This window comes from Rattus norvegicus, chromosome 4, assembly GCF_021556685.1.
Source record: "Rattus norvegicus strain SHRSP/BbbUtx chromosome 4, alternate assembly SHRSP_T2T, whole genome shotgun sequence".
NCBI classification, from domain to species: domain Eukaryota; kingdom Metazoa; phylum Chordata; class Mammalia; order Rodentia; family Muridae; genus Rattus; species Rattus norvegicus.
The window spans coordinates 161,875,285-161,893,587 of NC_141537.1; the positions used below are offsets into that span (position 1 = coordinate 161,875,285).

Genomic DNA, 18,303 nt, shown 5'->3' on the forward strand with positions numbered 1-18,303 from the left:
CATTTGACATCACTGACCTCCAGAAATCTGTGGCTTTAAGCCTTCTATCTACTAGTTATGCAGAGGGCTCAGGAGCCATACTTTGCAGCAGGATGGCACAGGTACCTTGTCTCCCTGATAGAGTTCATGATCGAAGTGAACATGTCACCTGACTACTGTCGATCAGGTAAGGACAGTGGCAGAGATGTACACAAACCATAGGAATAGGGGAAATGGGAGCAGGACACAGGACAGCCAGAGACAAGTGTTAGAAAGACAAGAACTGCCTCTCAAGGTGCTTGTGATGTCCTTCAGGATGGGACCCCATCCACCAGCAAAAAGAGGGGAGTTTGAGCAGAGCCATGAGGCAGGAAGAGTGCAAAGTGTGCCTGAGAGGAGAAGGCCATTCGAGGTGGGTGAAGGAAAGGTTCTCAGGGAAGGGGAGAAGGGGAGAAGGGAAGGGGAGAAGAGAGGGGAGAAGGGGCGAAGGGGAGAAGGAAGGGGAGAAGGGGAGAAGGAAGGGGAGAGGGAAGGAGAGAAGGGGGAAGGGGAGAAGGGGAGAAGGGAGAAGGGGGAAGAGGGAAGAGGAAACAGGAGAAGAGGGAAGGGGAAGAGGGAAGAGGAGAAGGAGAGAAGGGGGAGGGGAAGGGGAGAAGGGGGAGGGGAAGGGGAGAAGGGGGAGGGGAAGGGGAGAAGGGGGAGGGGAAGGGGAGAGGGGGGAGGGGAAGGGGAGAAGGGAGAAGGGGGAAGGGGAGAAGGGAGAAGGGGAAGGGGAGAGGGGGGAGGGGAAGGGGAGAAGGGAGAAGGGGGAAGGGGAGAAGGGAGAAGGGGAAAGGGGAAAAGGGGAGAAGGGGGAAGGAAGGGGAGAGGGGGGAAGAGGAAAGGGGATAAGAGGAAAGGGAAAAGGGGGAGGGGGAAGGGGAGGAGGGGGAAGGGGGAGGGGGGAAGGGGAGAGAGCCAGAGAGGCCAGGGGAGGTCAGGGCATGAGAGCCATCTGTGCCACACTGGGGAGCCTGCCACTAAGGGATGAGGGTTTTACATAACTCTTCGAGGCGGCTGGCAGGGGGCATGCCCGCCTCAGCACGGATGGAGTATTATTAGCCGATGACCACGAAAGGCCAGCCTGAGAAATCGCAAACTCTGAGCAGAGCCAAGGTCCTTTATGTCGCGAAGCTCCAGAAAGTTATCTGACTCTGCTGCCCGTTTCCAGATTCAGCTGAGGAGTGCAATCATGGCGGTCAGTCCCACGCACTGCCGCGGGCAGCACCAGATGACCCTCCTTCACGTTGGCACAACTACAGTGGGGCACGGTGAGGAGAGGGGCACCAAGAGAGCAAGAGAAACACAAGGCAGCAGAGATCAGATCCGAGAGCCGGGGAGGTGGATGTCAATCACCCTGAGAGACACAACCAGATGGAGACTCCGCAGCATGCTAACCCGAGCGGATGGTTTCCGAGGTGGAGCAGAGGAAACAATGCGGTCAGCTACAGCACAAAGTGGAACACTCAGGTCTTTCTTGCCACATTCCCCAAGTTCAGGGAATGAGGGTAGAGCAGAGTTTCCAGTTGACTGTCTATCAATACCCTCATGAGTCAGGACAAGAATAGATTGTGCTCAGCAGAGACCCTGTGTTTAGGGACTGAGGGGAATCGATTGAGGAAAAAAGTCATCCTAAAGGGAAAGAGGGCTCACCCGGATGAGTTGGGCCCATCAAGAGACATGGCCCTTTGATGGGCAGGAGGTCAGAAAATCGAACTCAACTGTACACATCCTTTTCTAGGAGCAACAGGAAGAACAGCCCATCTGTGCCCTCTCTCCTGGAAAGGAGACACAAAGTGACCACAATGCCTCGAGGGTTTCAAGGATGGAGCGGAAGTCAGATCCTGGGCATGTGGTCCAGGCAGATGCCCCATGGCAGCTCCAGCGAGACTGGTCACGTGCTCAGGTATACACGTGAGACATGCTTGGCATCTCCAGAAATCCCCTGGGAGTGATCTGCAGTGGGTGACGTCACACATGAGTTGCTAACAGCAGTTGGAAAGTTTGGGTGAAGACTGGGAACTGGAGGCCTGAGGCTGGTTGAGCTCCGCTAAGAAACTGAAAAACCGCAGTGGGAATTGAACAGATCCTTCCCGTGAAGTCTCTTGTCACACGTTTCATGAGCCCCCCACCAAGTGCCCACCTCTACTTAGGCCTAAAACAGGGATCCTTCCCCAACCCTCACCTCTCCACACGCCCAGAACTGTGAGCGAGCTACGGCAGGTGGTCCGTGCGTGCGCATATGAGCAGAAATGGGGAGCAGAAGGGTGGAGCGTGAGGCTCAAGGCCAAAACAGCAAACCCAGAGTCCGGGAAAGAAGGGATGGATGCAGTGAGCATGACCTGCTGTTTTCTTTTCTACCTGCTATTTTTCTGAATCCTCCATTGGAAAAAAGCAATGCCACCTTTCCTGGAGCCAACTATGAGAAGCAAGAGAAGCCGAGTCCTCGGCCGTCAACATACATGGCTCTCAAGACCTGTTTGCGCTTTGTTTGGGACGCTCCTGGCACGGGGCAGGGGCTCCTGAACCATATTATGTAATAAAGTAGACTCTCAGGGGCAGCCAGCATCCCGAGCAGTGGTAGCTCCACAAGCAGCTGGTACGACAGGTTGGTATAGGCTAATCTGAGCCACCCACAGTTTACCCTGCTCCCGCTCCCAGAAGAAGATACGCACGGGCGTTTTCCCGCTCACTGCCACTAAGTCTTGGCTCATCAAGCAAGAGTGATTGACAGCCCCCAAAGGCTGCTGAGCAACTATGTGAAAGAGGGGTCCGGGAGAGGCCTCTTCCACCTGTTCCTCTTTTCTTTATCACTTCATATCCAGAGGGGTCCCTAAGCCCTGAGTGAAGGGTCAAGTGCAAATCTGGTAAACCAAGCCGCCCTAGCAGTTGTCAGGTTAATTAGCCTTAAGGAAAATTATGTGGCTATCTGAGCAGAGTGGGGTTGCTATAGAGACAGGCACAGGAGGTGCATTTAGAGCGGGGCCCCATCACATCACCCGATAAAAATAAGACTGAGGCTTTTTAATAGAATGAGTTACTTAAGTTTTATATTTAACAGGGGACAACACCAAGGCTATTACTGGTTTTCAGAATATTTTAGGAATCTGGACTGCCAGCCGCTGCATATGTTAACAGTCATCACCGCACGGGCCGTGGGGGGCAGCGGTTAAGCACTGGATACCCATGTGTCACTCCCAGCCCCTGAGATGAAAGATGGCCCTTCTCACTTCGAGTTTGTCCTTCCTTAATTGGGTGAGAGATTTTCGATGTGTTTTGGAGAATGGTCAGCGGAGAGCCATACTACTCAGCAGTGCTCCTTTGCACATGCCGCACTACTTACACTAATAATAATAATAATAATAATAATAATAACGATGATGATGATGATAATAATAATAATAACAACAAGAACAACATGAGGCAATTATCTCACTTTTTAGATGAGAAGAAATGAGGCTCAGAGATGGCCAAAACCTACCCAAGATCACACAGTCAACAACAGGTACCACTAGAATTTAAATTCAGAGATCCCTCTAGGAAAGTCTACTGCTTTATAAAATGACGTTACCACTGAGACCCCTGAAGAGACAGGAATGGGTAGTGGGGTAAATCCAAGAAGGGGCTCTCGTGTCACTGCCATACTTTAGTTTCCCTGGGGATTCTGATTTGCCCTCACTGATGAGTACCTCACTAATTACAGAAAGTTAATTTCAAAGCAACTTCTCTGTATTTCTCAACTTTCTGTTACTGAGACAAAATACCTGGGCCGATCAGCTTCAAAGAAGGAAGACTTGGTTTCATCTCACGGTCTCTGTGGCTTCACATGGTGGAAACACACAGTGGAGACATTCACCTCATGGTGTGCAGGATTCGTGGAGGGGAGGCAGGAAGAGACTCATCCCAATGTCCCCTTCAAGAGCACAACTCCAATAAACTAACTTCCTCCTCTCAGACCCGACCTCTTAAAGAGCTCTCCATCTTCCAGGGGCACCACACGAGTTAGAGGCCATTCTGTGTGCAAACCATAACATTCTCTGAGCCATCCGGCAAACAACCAGGATGCTGGTTCCCGAGGTGGTAGGAGTGTGGTTAACTCGGGACTCCAAGCTGAATGTCAGAAAGAACGTGCCTCTGTTCTTGCACACATCAAAGCTTGATCTATGAGATCAAGCTGGGAGTCCAAAGTGAATTTCCATCTCTGGGTTATTCAAAGCCCCCTATTTTGCAGAAGGATCCTTCCAGAATCCATACTTTAATTTTTTTTCTGTGAGGGAATATGTAGTAGACTCCATCTATGCCCACAAGGCTTCAAGGGCTCTAAGAACAAGTGTCAAGGGAAGAAGTCAAAAAAACATGCTAATCAAAGCATCGATCAACTAAACAAGATAGAAAACATATAGAAGCCACAGTCTGGAGACTTAGCCTGAGACCTGAGTGGAAGACTCGGGACCAAGCAGAGGGAAGCTTGTCCAGCAGCCTTCAGCGAGAGTGTCTCGTACAGATGGGGTAGCCTGTGAGGTAGCATGCAAGGGAGGTGGTCTTACCTGCACAGAACAGGATCTGGGATCAGCTGCTACCTACCAAGTTCAAAACCACCCTTAACACTACTCCACCCTGTTCCCTCCCCAGGACATACACCTTGCAAACCCTTCACCGGCGATCCATCAACAGATTAAAAGCTGAACTGTAGAACAGGAAGAGTAGATGTTAAACTCAAGTCGTCTCCTTGGGTGACCCAGGTTAACTAATTTCACTCTCAGATATGTGAGTCTTTCTCGTACATCTATAACCATTCGCAAGTATTCTATCTCACTGCTTATAGATAGTGTGTCTGTGTTTGTGTGTCTGTGTGTGTGTGAGTGTGCGTGTGTGTGTGTCTGTGTGTCTGTGTGTGTGTGAGTGTGCGTGTGTGTGTTAACTAATGAAAGTTAACTGCAAGGGCTGGAGACATGGCTCAGCCTTTAGAAGCACGCACTGCTCTCACAGAGGACTGAAGTCTGGTTCCCAACACCCATGCTGCATAACTCAAAATCACCTGTAATTTAAGCTCTGGGGGATCCGATACTCTTTTCTAGACTCCATGGACATCCACACATCTATGTACATGCTTACCTACAGACACAAACACGCGTACATGTAAGTTAAAATTTTAAAATCAGCTTAAGTTGGCTGAAAATACAGAAACTCACTGAGACATTCAATAAGTACTTCTTAGACAGAGAAGTCATATTACCACTGGGGACACAGCCTCAGTTAACAGCCTGCTTGCTTACATTCTCGAAGTCCCAAGTTCAGTCCCCAGCACCACAGCAGGCTCGTCCTGCAATACAAGGTCAGGGGAGATGGGGATTGGGTATTCAGAAGATCAAGGTCACCCTTGACCACATACTGAATCTGTCTTGCTGAAATGGACGCTCAGTGGTTACATAATAAGTAAAATGAGTGGTGGTCACTGAGAATCTCTATAAGGAATGTCTCGAACAGCCTTTGGGCCTGTGCAGAATCTTCAAGCTCTGGTCCTGCCACTTTACTGCCCGCCCGTGGTAATTCAAACAAGCCACGTAACTTCTCTGCGACACAACTTCTGCAAACTATCAAGTGGCAACAGTGTCAATTAGAGGCCAATGGTGAGCTGAAGCAGGAGAATAGCCAGATATCACTGTTACCTCTGGATGAAAGCAATGGCCTGAAAGGGTGAGCAGAAGGTGACCCCATCCCTCCCTGTCTCTATAGCCTTCGTGCGAAGAACCTCTCTCCTATATGCCCAGTATGGAATATACACTGTTCTAGAAGACGGGCCCTCCTCAGCCATGAGCTCTTTCCATGAATAGGTCTTGAGAGCCACTTGTAGGCCACCATCCATCACCTGCCATCATGCCCTCCCCATCTTTCTTTACGCTTTGCCCTCTAAGGAAGCCAGTGCAGTGGGGCCAAGAGCTGCTGCCCAATTTGGGTCCTGGGTGGCCTCTGCCTCCCTCTTCCCTGGGCCCCCAGCCAGCTCCACCCTCCCGCAGAGATGCTCTCTGCTAACTTCATTCCTGCCTCATAGTTGGAATGACAGTGGCTCTCAGAATCCCTGGGGAGTGGAGAGGGTGGTGAGGGTCTGGGGAGGCAGCCAGGCCCAGGAGCAGGTTAATGTTACAGCCCTGGGTAAGTGAGCTGGGCCGGTTGACGTCAGGGTGATGATGGGTGGAGGGGAGGGCCGGGTTACTGAACTATATGATAGGTCAAATCAAGGCGGATCACCTTGGGACGGAGCCCTCTATGCCGGCTAGAGAACGACCCCGAGCCATGGTCCATACCGGCCACAGCTCAGCCTGGGTCCTGCTCTCAATCCGAGTGCCTGAAGCAGGCTTTGGTTTCATGTCAGCAGCCTTCATTTGCCTTCCAAAAATAAGCCCCTGCCGCCATGCCGAGGGGAGAAAAACAAGAAGGGCGGTATTTTTAGGGCCATTAATTCTGACCACGTGCCTGAGAGGCAAGGTGGATGGCCCTGGGACAGAGGCTGTTCATCACTATGTCCCGGGGAGCAGGACGTGTTCAGGGCACGCTGCAGGCTCTCGTCTTCTTAGGCGTCCTAGTGGGCATGGTGGTGCCCTCACCTGCCGGCGCCCGCGCCAACGGCACGCTACTGGACTCCAGAGGCTGGGGCACCCTCTTGTCCAGGTCTCGAGCTGGGCTAGCTGGAGAGATTTCGGGTGTGAATTGGGAAAGTGGCTATTTGGTGGGCATTAAGCGACAGCGGAGACTCTACTGCAACGTGGGCATTGGCTTCCACCTCCAGGTGCCTCCCGACGGCCGGATCAGTGGGACGCACGAGGAGAACCCCTACAGTGAGTGTCACTAGTAGATAGCTGGGGTGCTTGGTGGCTTGGGCACAAGCAGAGTCAAAAGATGAAGGGGGCTTGTGCTGGTGGGTGGGGCTGTACTCTAAAGGGAACACATGCTGTGTAATGTTTAGATGGCTTGATCTCACCCTGCCCTGCCCTGAGACGCGAGCTCAGTAACCTATGCATCTCCGTATCCTTAGCCTCATCCCAGGTAATTCCACCGGTGGTCCTAATTGCTCCAGTCTTAGTGGCCCAGCTCTGGTCTTCCTGAAAACCTATAACTACTCTGGTAGGGGAGATTAAGTTATGATATTCCACCCTGGTTAAAGCCATGAGTTTCTATTCAGCTGTCCTTTATGAAAGGGAAGGGCAAGTAGTCTGAAAAATGCCCATCTAGAGCATCTCCTTGGTGCCGAGCTTCAGGTGCCTGCATAGACCATCTTCCGGCCAAGGCAGAAAGGGCTGGAGGTTCCCAGACCAGCCACTGGGCTCAGTGTAGCAGCAGTGTTTGTGAACTGAGTTGAAGGATGTAGGGCAGACTTTAAATATCAAAATTGATCAATTGATAGTGTGGTGTGTGTGTGTTTGTATGTGTGTGTGGTGTTTGTGTGTGTGTTTGTGTGTGTGTGTGTGTGTGTGTGTGTGTGTGTGTGTGCATTTTGCTGAGAGTTAAACCCAGGGACCCAGGGCACGCCATGCAAGTACTATAATACTGAGCTACATCTCCAACCCCTGTCCTTCAAGCCAAGGACCTCAGGTGACAGATTCACCGAAAGCCCGGACTCAAAGCTAATCTTAAATAGATGTTTGAGTGTCCGTTGCCATCCCCAACTCCGGTGTAAAGCTTTTCCAGTAAGAACTGAATGTGCTACCAGGATGCGCCTGGATGCAGCTAGTGTGGTGGAGGGATGTTGGGGGACTATGTGGCTCAGGGACAGATGCCATGCACAGGTGGAGCCTCTAAGGAGCTGGACAGCCGGGTGCCTCTGAAGGCCTGGCGTCTGTAGACATGAGCATGAGTGGGTGTCCTCTGTTTCTTTGTCAGGCCTGCTGGAAATCTCCACGGTAGAACGGGGTGTGGTGAGCCTCTTTGGTGTGAAAAGTGCTCTCTTCATTGCCATGAACAGTAAAGGAAGACTGTACACAACGGTGAGTTCCTCAGAAGAGGGAAAGCGCCCAGGTTCTTCCTGTTCACACCATTGAAAACAGCGCGCGCGCACGCGCGCGCACACACACACACACACACACACACACACACACACACACACACACACACACCCCACTGAGAATTGGGGGTTTTTAGGGGGGTTTTGTGGGGGATTAAAAACTGTGAAAGGAGCTTTTGCTGATAAGGTGCCTGAAGTCCACGCTGCCTCTGTTTCACCATGAAACCTCTGCACAAGCCTGCCGTTCTTTCCAACCCCACTACTGAGACCTTTGCCCTTAAGGAAGCCATGGTTCAGAGAGCTCTTGGGTAGGGAAGCCTGCATTCTGACACAAAGCTGTCATTCAGGCTCATGGTCAGGTCTGAGTCGCTGAACTGGGGAGGCCCGGGAAGGCAGGCCTGTGGGTCAGCCTGGGCGAACTGCCCCCATGACACCCCTCCAGGAGACACTCCTCCTGAGTGGTACAGAAGACCTGTAGAAGGAGGCTCTCTCCTCTTCCTTAGTGACGAGATGCTTCGGCTGAAGTTTTACAACCTCTGGCCTTTGATCCCACAATCTATGGTAGTATCTTCCTCTGTCATATCTTTCCAGCAGGCACTGGACCCCACCTCACTCTGTATCATAGATCACTATGGGAGAACGAATGCCAAGAGGCAAATTCTCACTCTGGCGCATGGGCAAGCATTAACTGTGTTCACCAAGGCCTCTGCTTTCGTCTGACCTGCCCACTTCCAGGGCTGTCAGCCTGCAAGTTAGCCTATTTCAAAATGTGTTAGAAAAACATTCGATGAAATTGATAAGGCCAAGAGGCCTTTAGACAGAAGTAAGGAAGCTGGATCTAGTAAGCCGTAGAGTGCGTACCTCCTATATGTATGAACTCAGCAGAGTTCAGCCCCTAGCACCAAACAAATGAGAGGGCAGTGGCTATAGAGGAAGGAGCCTCAGATGCGCCAGAAGACACTGTAGAGTCTGTTCCTCCCATCCCTTGGGGGAAGAAGATGGGGGATAGAAAGGGACCACCAGACCTGGGACAAGTGCTAGATTCCCCAGGGAAATCTCCCAGCAAAGGAAGTCTGAAAAAACTAAAGTGAACGGGTCAGAGGGTGTCTGCTTCCCAACCTCTTGAACTAGTGTCTCAAAGTTGGCTTATGGTGTGGGCTAAAACCAGTGCATCTCCAGCATCGATCTGTGGATGCTCAGGTGCAGCCATCACTCTGTAATCCGTTAGATGCTTGGGTCTCCAGGACCTGCTTCAGAGGCTCAGGGGGTGGGGATGAAGACCCTCAATCTGTCCAGCTCACAGTTCAGGCTTTTTTGGTTTTTTTTGTTGTTGTTGTTGTTTTTTGTTTGTTTGTTTTGTTTTGTTTTTAGATTCTGGGGTTTTTTTTTTTTTTTTTTTTGAGGCTCAGGTAGGGGCAGGTGCTCTATGGCCTACAGGGAACAAGGAATCTTGTCAGTTCTACCTAGTGTTAATGCAGCCTCCAGAACAGTAGGAGACAGGGCCTACACAGGGAAATCTCAGATGCCAGTTGTACCAGTCTCTGAGAAGGCGGCAGAACAGGAAACAGCATGGGACCACCCAAGGCTTTGGTGGAATTGGCTGCTCACTTCTTCTGTGAGGTAGGTCCTCCAAGGAGATTATCACCAGCCCCCATAGTACCCAGAATGGTACCTGCCCAGCAGGGAGATCTGTGACAGCTGGCTCTAGGATTCTGCATGGGCATTTTAGCAGGCAAATCTGCCAGAAACCCAAATTATGTAAACACTTCTGCCCCTGCAATTAACATATTTTTTCTCAATTAGAAAAGAACTCATTCGTGGCAAGGGATCGCAAACACAGATTGGATAAATACATCCACTTCCCACTTGGAATCTCTGGTTCTCAGAGAGGCTGTGGGAACATTTTGGCTATCAAGAGAAAATGCTCCCAGTGGGTAGACCCCCCTCACTGTAGCAAGCCTCCTAGAAGTGTGGGGCACCAGGCAAATGGTTCTGAAGGGACCTGGAGTAACTACTAGACAGCAGTTGCTGTGACGAAGAGGGACTGCTCTGAGAGAAGACCCTCTGGTTTCCATATCCAGTAGCCCAGGACCTTGTGCTCCTGGTGAGAAATTCTCCTCCCTAGACCCCAGGGCCAGAGAGGGGCTGATTGGACCCCAGCTACTGCACCTGATGCTCTGTGTGAGGCTCGGGAACCAGATGCTTCCGAATATGCTCTCCCCACCCTCCACCCCCCAGCAGCAGTTACCACGGTCTAAAAAAACAATTGCCAACTGATCCCGGGAGCCAGGAAGACTCCTGCTGGGTGGTGATTTCATTCACACCATTTCCCTTTAAGCCCCCCTGAGCTGCCTCCTCCCTCGGTAGATCAGCTGCTGTAACCTCTAAATGGCATTTCTCGAGTGGGGGGAGGGGGAGGGGACAGATGAGGAGGAAAAGGCAGCCCTCCCGTGATGAGAGAATCGGGGCAAAGAAAAGGCACCTAGAAGAGGTCTTCCTTCTTTCAGACTCGGGGGTGTGGAACCTAAGGGCGGTTTTAGGCTCTCTCTACAGACGACAAGGGCAGCCCTCCTGTACTGAGCCTGAGCTGGCAGAGCCCGTCTGGGATCCTGCAGAGTGGTTGTAAGTTAGAAGCACCGCCATGCAGAGCTGAAGAAGCATTTGGTCTTCAGCCTCCCTTTGCCGGCCGAGGTGCAGGGGGTCTACAGTCTCAGGCTCTGTCCCTTTGCCCAGCTGCACCTATGCGATCTCCAGGTTCTGCAGATGATGCCCAGAAAGCCCTCGGAGGCTGCTGGACAGACTGCACAGACTGGGGCCAGATCTCCCATTGCCACCCAGTCCTGCTCTCTAGCCGATAGACTTGCTTTAGGCCAAGTCACTGGTGTTTCTCTCAGCCTGAATCTTTGCCATCTTGGCCGAGAGACTGGAGCAGAATGAGGGAATCCAACATTCTCGCTCCCCCTTAAAATCCAGAAAGCCATCACGGAGCCCCTCCTGACGGTGGTTGTGTAGCCATTCATTGACCGAGAAGAATGCATGCTGCGCTTTAGAGGGTTTACGCCATGTTTACATACTTCTAATCGACAGGAACACAGAGACATGCAAGCCTCAAGGCTGACTTCCAACCCCCTACCTCACTCCTACCCTCTTTCCTCCGAGCACATACAGAATGAAGATTTGTTCAAGACGGAGATGGCTTAGCTCCGCATATGAACAAGGGGATGGGTGTGGCAGCTGCCCCCCCCCAACTTTTGAGACCATTTCTAGCAAAAGCGTTTTCCCCTAAACACCCAGGGATGCCCTATTTTCCACAGTGCTTTTGCTTTGAGGGAGTTGAAAGGCCGTTTCTTCTCAAATGGGTTTGGTAGAATTCAAGACGTTGTCACCCTGGCGCTGGAGAGTGGCAGGCCCGGGAAATGTGATCTGGTGGAATTATTTTCATTTGTTCAAGTAATAATATACGGTAGCCGCTTTTATTAACACGGTGTTCGCTTGGCTGGGGGCCTTTCTCACCAAGCCAATGCTCCAGCGTTCCTGAGCCATGAGAACGCAAAGCCCGGGGGTGGGAGGGTAGCGATGGAGGCAACAGAATTGGACCCCCAAGCACTGCCGCAGTCCTGTGAAAAATGCTGTCAGTTACAAGCCTGGAGATGACGAGTCAGGGCGTTCAGGGGACTGTGTTGTGATGTTGTCTTGTCAGAACTGCTCCCACTGGACGCCCACCCCCAACCACCTGAACGTCAGGCAGGGTCGGGACTGATGCGAGGTGAGGCAGACAGGGGGCGGGGCAGACAGGAGGCGGGGCAGGCAGGAGGCACCTAAAGAATAGGAAGCCTCTGTTTCCATTTCCTATTTGTAGAAAGTTCTGTGAAGGCCAGGGATAGGAGATAGGCTGGAGAGAAAGGACAGAAAAGAAATGAAAGCAGTCAACCTAAAAAAAAGAAGGGGGGGGGATGTTGGGACAGATTTGAATAATCAAATCTGGTGAGCAGGACTAGGGTATGGGGGGGGGGCTGGTCTAGAGCACAGAGCTCTGGGTTCCATTCCTAGCACTGCCTCTGACAAAAAATGTCTGTCTGCTGGGCAGAGAACAAAGTGAATTGTCCCCTCTCGATATCCTCAGGGACTTGGTTCTGGTAACCCATGGACTACTGGAACCCCAAATCTTTAGGTGCCGAAGTGCCTCATAAAAAGATGATCTAACATCTTCATATGACCTGTGTACATCCTCTTAGACATCTGCACTCACCATTAGATTATTTTTAATATGTAATGCAAAGGCTACATAAATACATTGTGTACCACATTTATAGGGAACAATTAAGGAATCAAAAAGTATCTGTGCATGTTCAAGGCAGACGCAATCTTTTTTCAAATACTTTTGGTCCATGGTTGGTTGGCTCTAGGGGTACAGAACTCTCAGGAACACGTGGCAATCTGTACTTGACCCCACAAAGATGCAGATGTTTTTGAAAACGCTGCTTCTTAGCCGTACTCCTTGGAGACAATGGGATGTGAGCAATGCCCATAGTTCTCAACTCAAGGGCTCACTCCTTCCCCCCTCCTCCTCCTCTGCCTCACTCTGCTCTCCACCTTACCATGTGCTTAACTCTCACCAGTGTGCAAACAACACACTAAAGCCTCTCCCTTAACCGCCATCCACATCCGAAATAAATTCTCCTGGAAACTGGCGAGGCAAGTTCCTCTCCAGGGACAGGGCATACAAAGTTAGAACAGAGGGAAAGCAGGTAGGTGGAGAGGAACAGCCTCACGGGTAGAGACTGCTGGTCTAATAAGACTCCTCCCTCCACTTCCTGTCCCATTTTGGATTCTGAGCTCTTTTACCATTTTTAAATAAATTGCTTATGTGGGTGGATAACACATGAAAAAGGTTTAAGAAAGGGGGGAGTGCAAAAGATTCCCCCAGGACTTAAATCTCCTCCTATTATCATCTTGATGCCTGTGAGTTCCTCCTGGGAGGCCACCTGTGTGACCAGTTCCTTGTGGACCATTCTGGGAGTAACTTACACATGCATGAGTGTATGTTCAGGTAGCTTTGAAAAGTCACACTTCAGATGTTCAAGGTGTTTCTAAATTTTATGTGACTGAGTGAGTGAGTGGGTGAGTGAGTGAGTGTTTTGTCTGTATATGTGTCTGTGCACTACCTGTGTGCCTGACGCCCTCGGAGGCCAGGTGAGGGTGTTAGATCCGCTGGACCTGGACAGTTGTGAGCTACCACGTGGGTGTTGGAAGTCAAACCCTGATCTCCTCTGCAGGACACAGGTTCAAACTGAGCGTCTCCACTTGGTAATATGTCTCTGGGACAGTCCAGTGTCAATGTGCCAACGATTTTATTTTCATGATTTTCAGTACCCCATAGGGTAGCTTGGTCACAACTGAGACAACTACTCCCCTTTAGATAGAGACCAACTGTTTGGGATTCTTGGTCTTTAAAAAGCATTGTACGTGCGTGGGAATATAAAGTCAAAATCTGTTCCTAAGAGAATGGCTGATCATCGGTTAGCACCGAGAATTGACCTCTGTAGAAGGAGTAACACCATGCACTAAGGAACACTGAGAATCCCTTGTCTTTGGACCCTCCCCAGTTATAGTATCAGATACTTTCCCCAGTCTGACCATTGATCCCTGGAGTCCTTGTCCCAGAGGAGGCTTCTTGGAGTCTACTGGGAAAGAAACATAGAGTTCAGATCCTGTTTACATGTTCTTCAAGGCATCTGCTCCAAGGGCTGGAGAGTACGGGTGCTAGGCTCTCTACCATCCATAATAGCAATGTACAGAGACCTGTGCTTCCCCACTGCTGGTGAGCCTAGGAGCACCGACTTCGTGTGTGTGTGTGTGTGTGTGTGTGTGTGTGTGTGTGTGTGTGTGTGTGTGCAAGCACGCACCTGCCCAGGTGCACATGTCTGTCCTCGTGGAAGCCAGAGAGGAACAAAGCAACCTCCTCTCTAGCTGTCTGCCTAATTTCATTGGGAACCAGGTTCTTTTCTATAAAAATGGCTCCTATCTCAGATCCCACAGTGCCCCAGTGAATGTTCTGGGCTCAAAGTCAAAACCAAGAAGGAGTCTTTTCTTTTTAAGGGGCTGCAGGCTTTGAACTGAGAAACTACAGGCAGAAAGGGACAATACTGAAAGGACTTCTCAGAGCTCATTTGTTCCTCTGCCCCTGCACTCACTACCCCACAAGCTCCCTGTCACCCACACAGTTTGTGTGAAGGAGAACTGAGGCTCTGAGAGGAGGGGACCATCCAAGTCACAGTATGAGAACACAGAAAAGTCACTGAGTGGAGCCAAGGGACCTCCATCCCGTTCTGCCAGGCAACCTCTCACTATAGGCTGGCAATAGCTCGGTGCCACCCACCCTGACCCCTTCTCTGAATAGAACACGTTCTCACTTGAGGACAGGGTAGAAGGCATCCCCACCTGGAAGTCAGGAGGTCCACTCTGCTCTCCCCACAGGACCCAAGCATCTTCCCTCTGTGTCGCTGGCCTTGGATTCCTCCTGGTGAGGAGGAATTGTGAGGGCTCTCTGATGGGCCTCCTGTTCTAATCTCTCACTTTCCTGTCCTTGCAGCATATACCCCGTGGCAGTGTTTCCACGGAGGGAAGGGAGGGTGCCTGACAAAAGACCTCCTCTGAGTGGCTCAGCTGGTGTTTTGGCACTTCTTTTATTTTTAAATTATTTTATTTATTTACATTCCAATTATTGACCCTTCCCCCCTTTCTCCCTCTCCCATCCCACCTCCCCTTTGCCTCCGAGAGGGCTCTCCCCACTTCCCCCATCCCACGGGTGGACACTTCTTAAGTCTCTGCTGTCTGTCCATCTTCACAGCCCAGCTTCCAGGACGAATGCAAGTTCAGAGAAACCCTCCTTCCAAACAACTACAACGCCTACGAGTCCGACCTGTACAGAGGGACCTACATTGCACTGAGCAAATATGGACGGGTAAAGCGGGGCAGCAAGGTGTCCCCAATCATGACTGTCACTCACTTCCTCCCCAGGATATAAGGACCCATGGATGAAGGCTCACGGGGTGACCTCTGCCTCTTTTCTGTTGGAATTTTACACTTCCACTCCTATCCCGTGACTTCTGAGTCTGTCTTGTCTTGTGCCTGAAGAGATGGGTTGGCTCCCTCGGCCACTGGAGCGCACGGTATATAACCCACATGGCTGAGGGTTTGCGGTTCACATCTCAGGATGGCAGTGGATCCTGTGCTTCGACCTCACCAGAGGAGAGACAATATGGACGGCTCTCGAATCGTGTGGCCCTGTGCATAAGAAAAAGCCGAGACAGGAGTGTGCGTGTGTCCGTGCAGATCCATGCATCTTTGCGTAGATTCTCAGAGCAGCGGCATTTTAGAATACCGAGTTTCTTTCTCCCAACGTCGGCACTGCAGGAATCTGCCTGTCAGAGCATCACTTGTCAGAAGGATTGGGATGTATCCCATTCTACCTTTTTCCTGATCATCTATCCATCCAGTTGTCTGAGTCACGATGAGCAGCTATCTTTTCTGTGCTAGGAGGAAGGTAGGGTATAAAATATAATTGTAAACTAGGAAAAAGAAAGGTAACCTGCACCCTGGCTTCCATGCCCGTTGGGGCTCTGGGGACATTATGATGTGTTGTTAGGGATGACTGGGAGAGAAGGGGATCCCCTCCTTGGAAGAAAGTAATAGACCAGGACGGGGGCCATTGGGGAGATCTGTGGAGGCAGAGGGACTGAACGTTCTGTAGAGAGCCATTCTGCCTAAAGGGCTTCAAACTGTGTATGGCTCCAAGAACGGGCCAGCACCAGGCTGCCTGCCCATAACGTTTCCTCGCTTTGAACCAGGTCTTATTTTAACCTCAGATGACAAGGATCCTAATAATGGCAACCTCCCTGGCAAGGAAGAGCAGTGTGCAAATTAGGGCATGAAGGAAGTCCAGAGCAGAGGCTTTGGACTCGCCGTGGTGATCCCTCTCCAACTATGTCCAGGAAACTCGCCCAACTTCTCACCCGATACCCTTACTTCCTTCTCACTCAGCCGAAGTTTGCACACACAATGCCACCTGGATGCAGAAGAATTGGGCGCTGTGACCTCTAGCCCCTCTTCCTCACTCCAGTAGGGGAGGTGTGATAATCCCGGGATTCAGGCAGCCAAGCTGAAGTGGCTCCTTGCTCCACAATGCCTTCTTGCCTCTTGTCCTTTGAGAGTATTTTAAACTGTGGTTCCCTGAGAGACTATAAATGCGGTCTGTCTAGAGCCCGCAGATTCCTGAAGCGTTGGAATGTTCCTAAATCTGACACCAGAGAGAGCCATATCAGTGCACAAATATTTTCAGCATATGTCACAAAATGACCTGACACCCTCAGCTACCCTTGGGAGCCCTGACCTGCAAGACAATCCCCTCATCTGTTGCAAATACCTCTGTCTTCAACATACCTCTCTATTCGTGGATGCACCCCTCTATAGACAGATCTGGACTCAGGGATTCTGAGCTGCGGATGGGTGGGGTTTGGCAATGCAAAAGACACACATCATTCTGGCTTCCTCCTTTGGCTTGAAAGTGTCAGGGCGGACATGTGATAAGAGAGGGGGGAAAGGCCAGAGCTAGATAAGAGTTAACAGATGGTAGGAGTTCAGCATGTGGACATCCTCAAGCTTTGGATGGAAACTTGGAAGAAACGAGTCTTGGATCGGGTCTAAAGGGGAGAAAAATTGATCCATATTAACTTCTTGGATAATGAGGTTCAAGTCATCTGGGAAGGAGAAAGCCATCTTCTCTTTTAAGACATCTTTGCCAGTTATCATCAATGCTTTTATAAGGCTTATCAGAAGTGGGGTCACTTGGAATTTCATGCGCATTCGTTCCTGATGTAACCATATGAACGGGACAGCTGGGGCTGGGTACTGCTGGACAGATAGGAGGAAATATTTTAAGCCTCGAGAAAGTCAACCCCCAGCCTCCCTTCCTCCCTTCCTGCCTTCCTTTCTAGGTCTTTATGCATACATGCCTTGAGTCAATGAAATCTAGAGAGACTGCAAGACTCTGGGCTTCTAGATCTTGTCTCTTTGTTGAAGCTCATGAAGCTACTCAAATCCTGACAAGGAGTTTCATCGACTATCCCTTCCTACCTTTCATGCTCCGGGTAAGAAAGAGAAGCTACAGAGCCCCTGGATGGGGCAGGCCTGGTGTTCGCCTGCCCCACAGCAGCACAGGATTTCCTATGACTGATTTCGGTGGTGAGAAGCTGGGTTCTCTAGCTGGCCCCAGGATTTTGCTGAACTGGTTCAATGCATGGTTCATACTTTCGATTTTTTTTTTCCTGCAAAGAAATTCTCTTAAGAAGTTTCTCTTTGACCTAAAGTGACTTACGCTTTGCACAAGTCAAACTCAGTCCACAGGCAAATTAAGGAATGGGACAAGAGCAGAAAAAAAAAACATCAGTGAGAGGTGCTGCTGCTGATCCTGTCTGTCCTGCTACTATGCACAGGGGTGGAGTGTTACTTCCTAACTGGTTGCCTGCACTCCTTGAAACGGTTGTTTGTAATTCTCTCACCAACGGCGTGCATTCTAGAAACTCATGGGGGCTAAGCTGGAGAGCTGACTCGTTGGCCAAGAGCACTTGATGCTTTTACAGAGGCCACAAGATGGCCACAACCATCTGTAATGGTTCCCTAATGTCTACCAGTTTCTCTCTCCTGGCTCCAGGGACAGTGCACAGACATGCGGGCAAAACATTGTATTGTTCCACTGCCTCATGACACCTCTTTGATTCCTATTTTCGATGTAGACAGAGTAAGCAATCTGATCATTAATACCCTTCATACCCTTCCCAGACTGCTGCTGCAGCCCACAGTCTCTTCGACCGACGAACTTGCCATCACACAAGCTCCAAGCTCTTAGTCACAACCAGACTATGGTTAAGAAGAACAGGTTTTTTTTTTCTTGTCATCTGAGTCAGAGTACAACCTGTCCTCATTTTAGACATGTATCTCTAGAAACCCAGGCCTGAAATCTGATTCCGTCCCACATTTGGACATACGTTCTCCCTGTAGGGCTTTGAGCCCCTTTTCCTGCCCCAAGACCACACGTTTTCCAGCTTCTCACTCTGTGTGAGTTTTGAGGAAGGAAGGATGTTGAAGAGTCCACGACACCCATTGCCCTTGTCATTGGTGCTGTGGTCGCTTGGGCAACCAGTTACAATGTGTGGCCACTGGCCCCCATGACGCCAGTATAGCATCTCAACTAAGATTCCCTTCTGTTCCTTTTTTGTACAAAGCTA

General features: G+C 50.5%; 1 protein-coding gene across 1 annotated transcript; it reads left to right on the top strand.

Annotated features, from left to right (window-relative positions):
- Positions 1-6,508: 6,508 nt before the first annotated feature.
- On the top strand, positions 6,509-15,044 carry Fgf6 (fibroblast growth factor 6). The gene is made up of 3 exons (NM_131908.1): positions 6,509-6,854; positions 7,897-8,000; positions 14,868-15,044. The coding sequence occupies exons 1-3, from the start codon at positions 6,509-6,511 to the stop codon at positions 15,042-15,044; spliced, it is 627 nt and encodes a 208-aa protein (NP_571983.1).
- Positions 15,045-18,303: the final 3,259 nt, after the last annotated feature.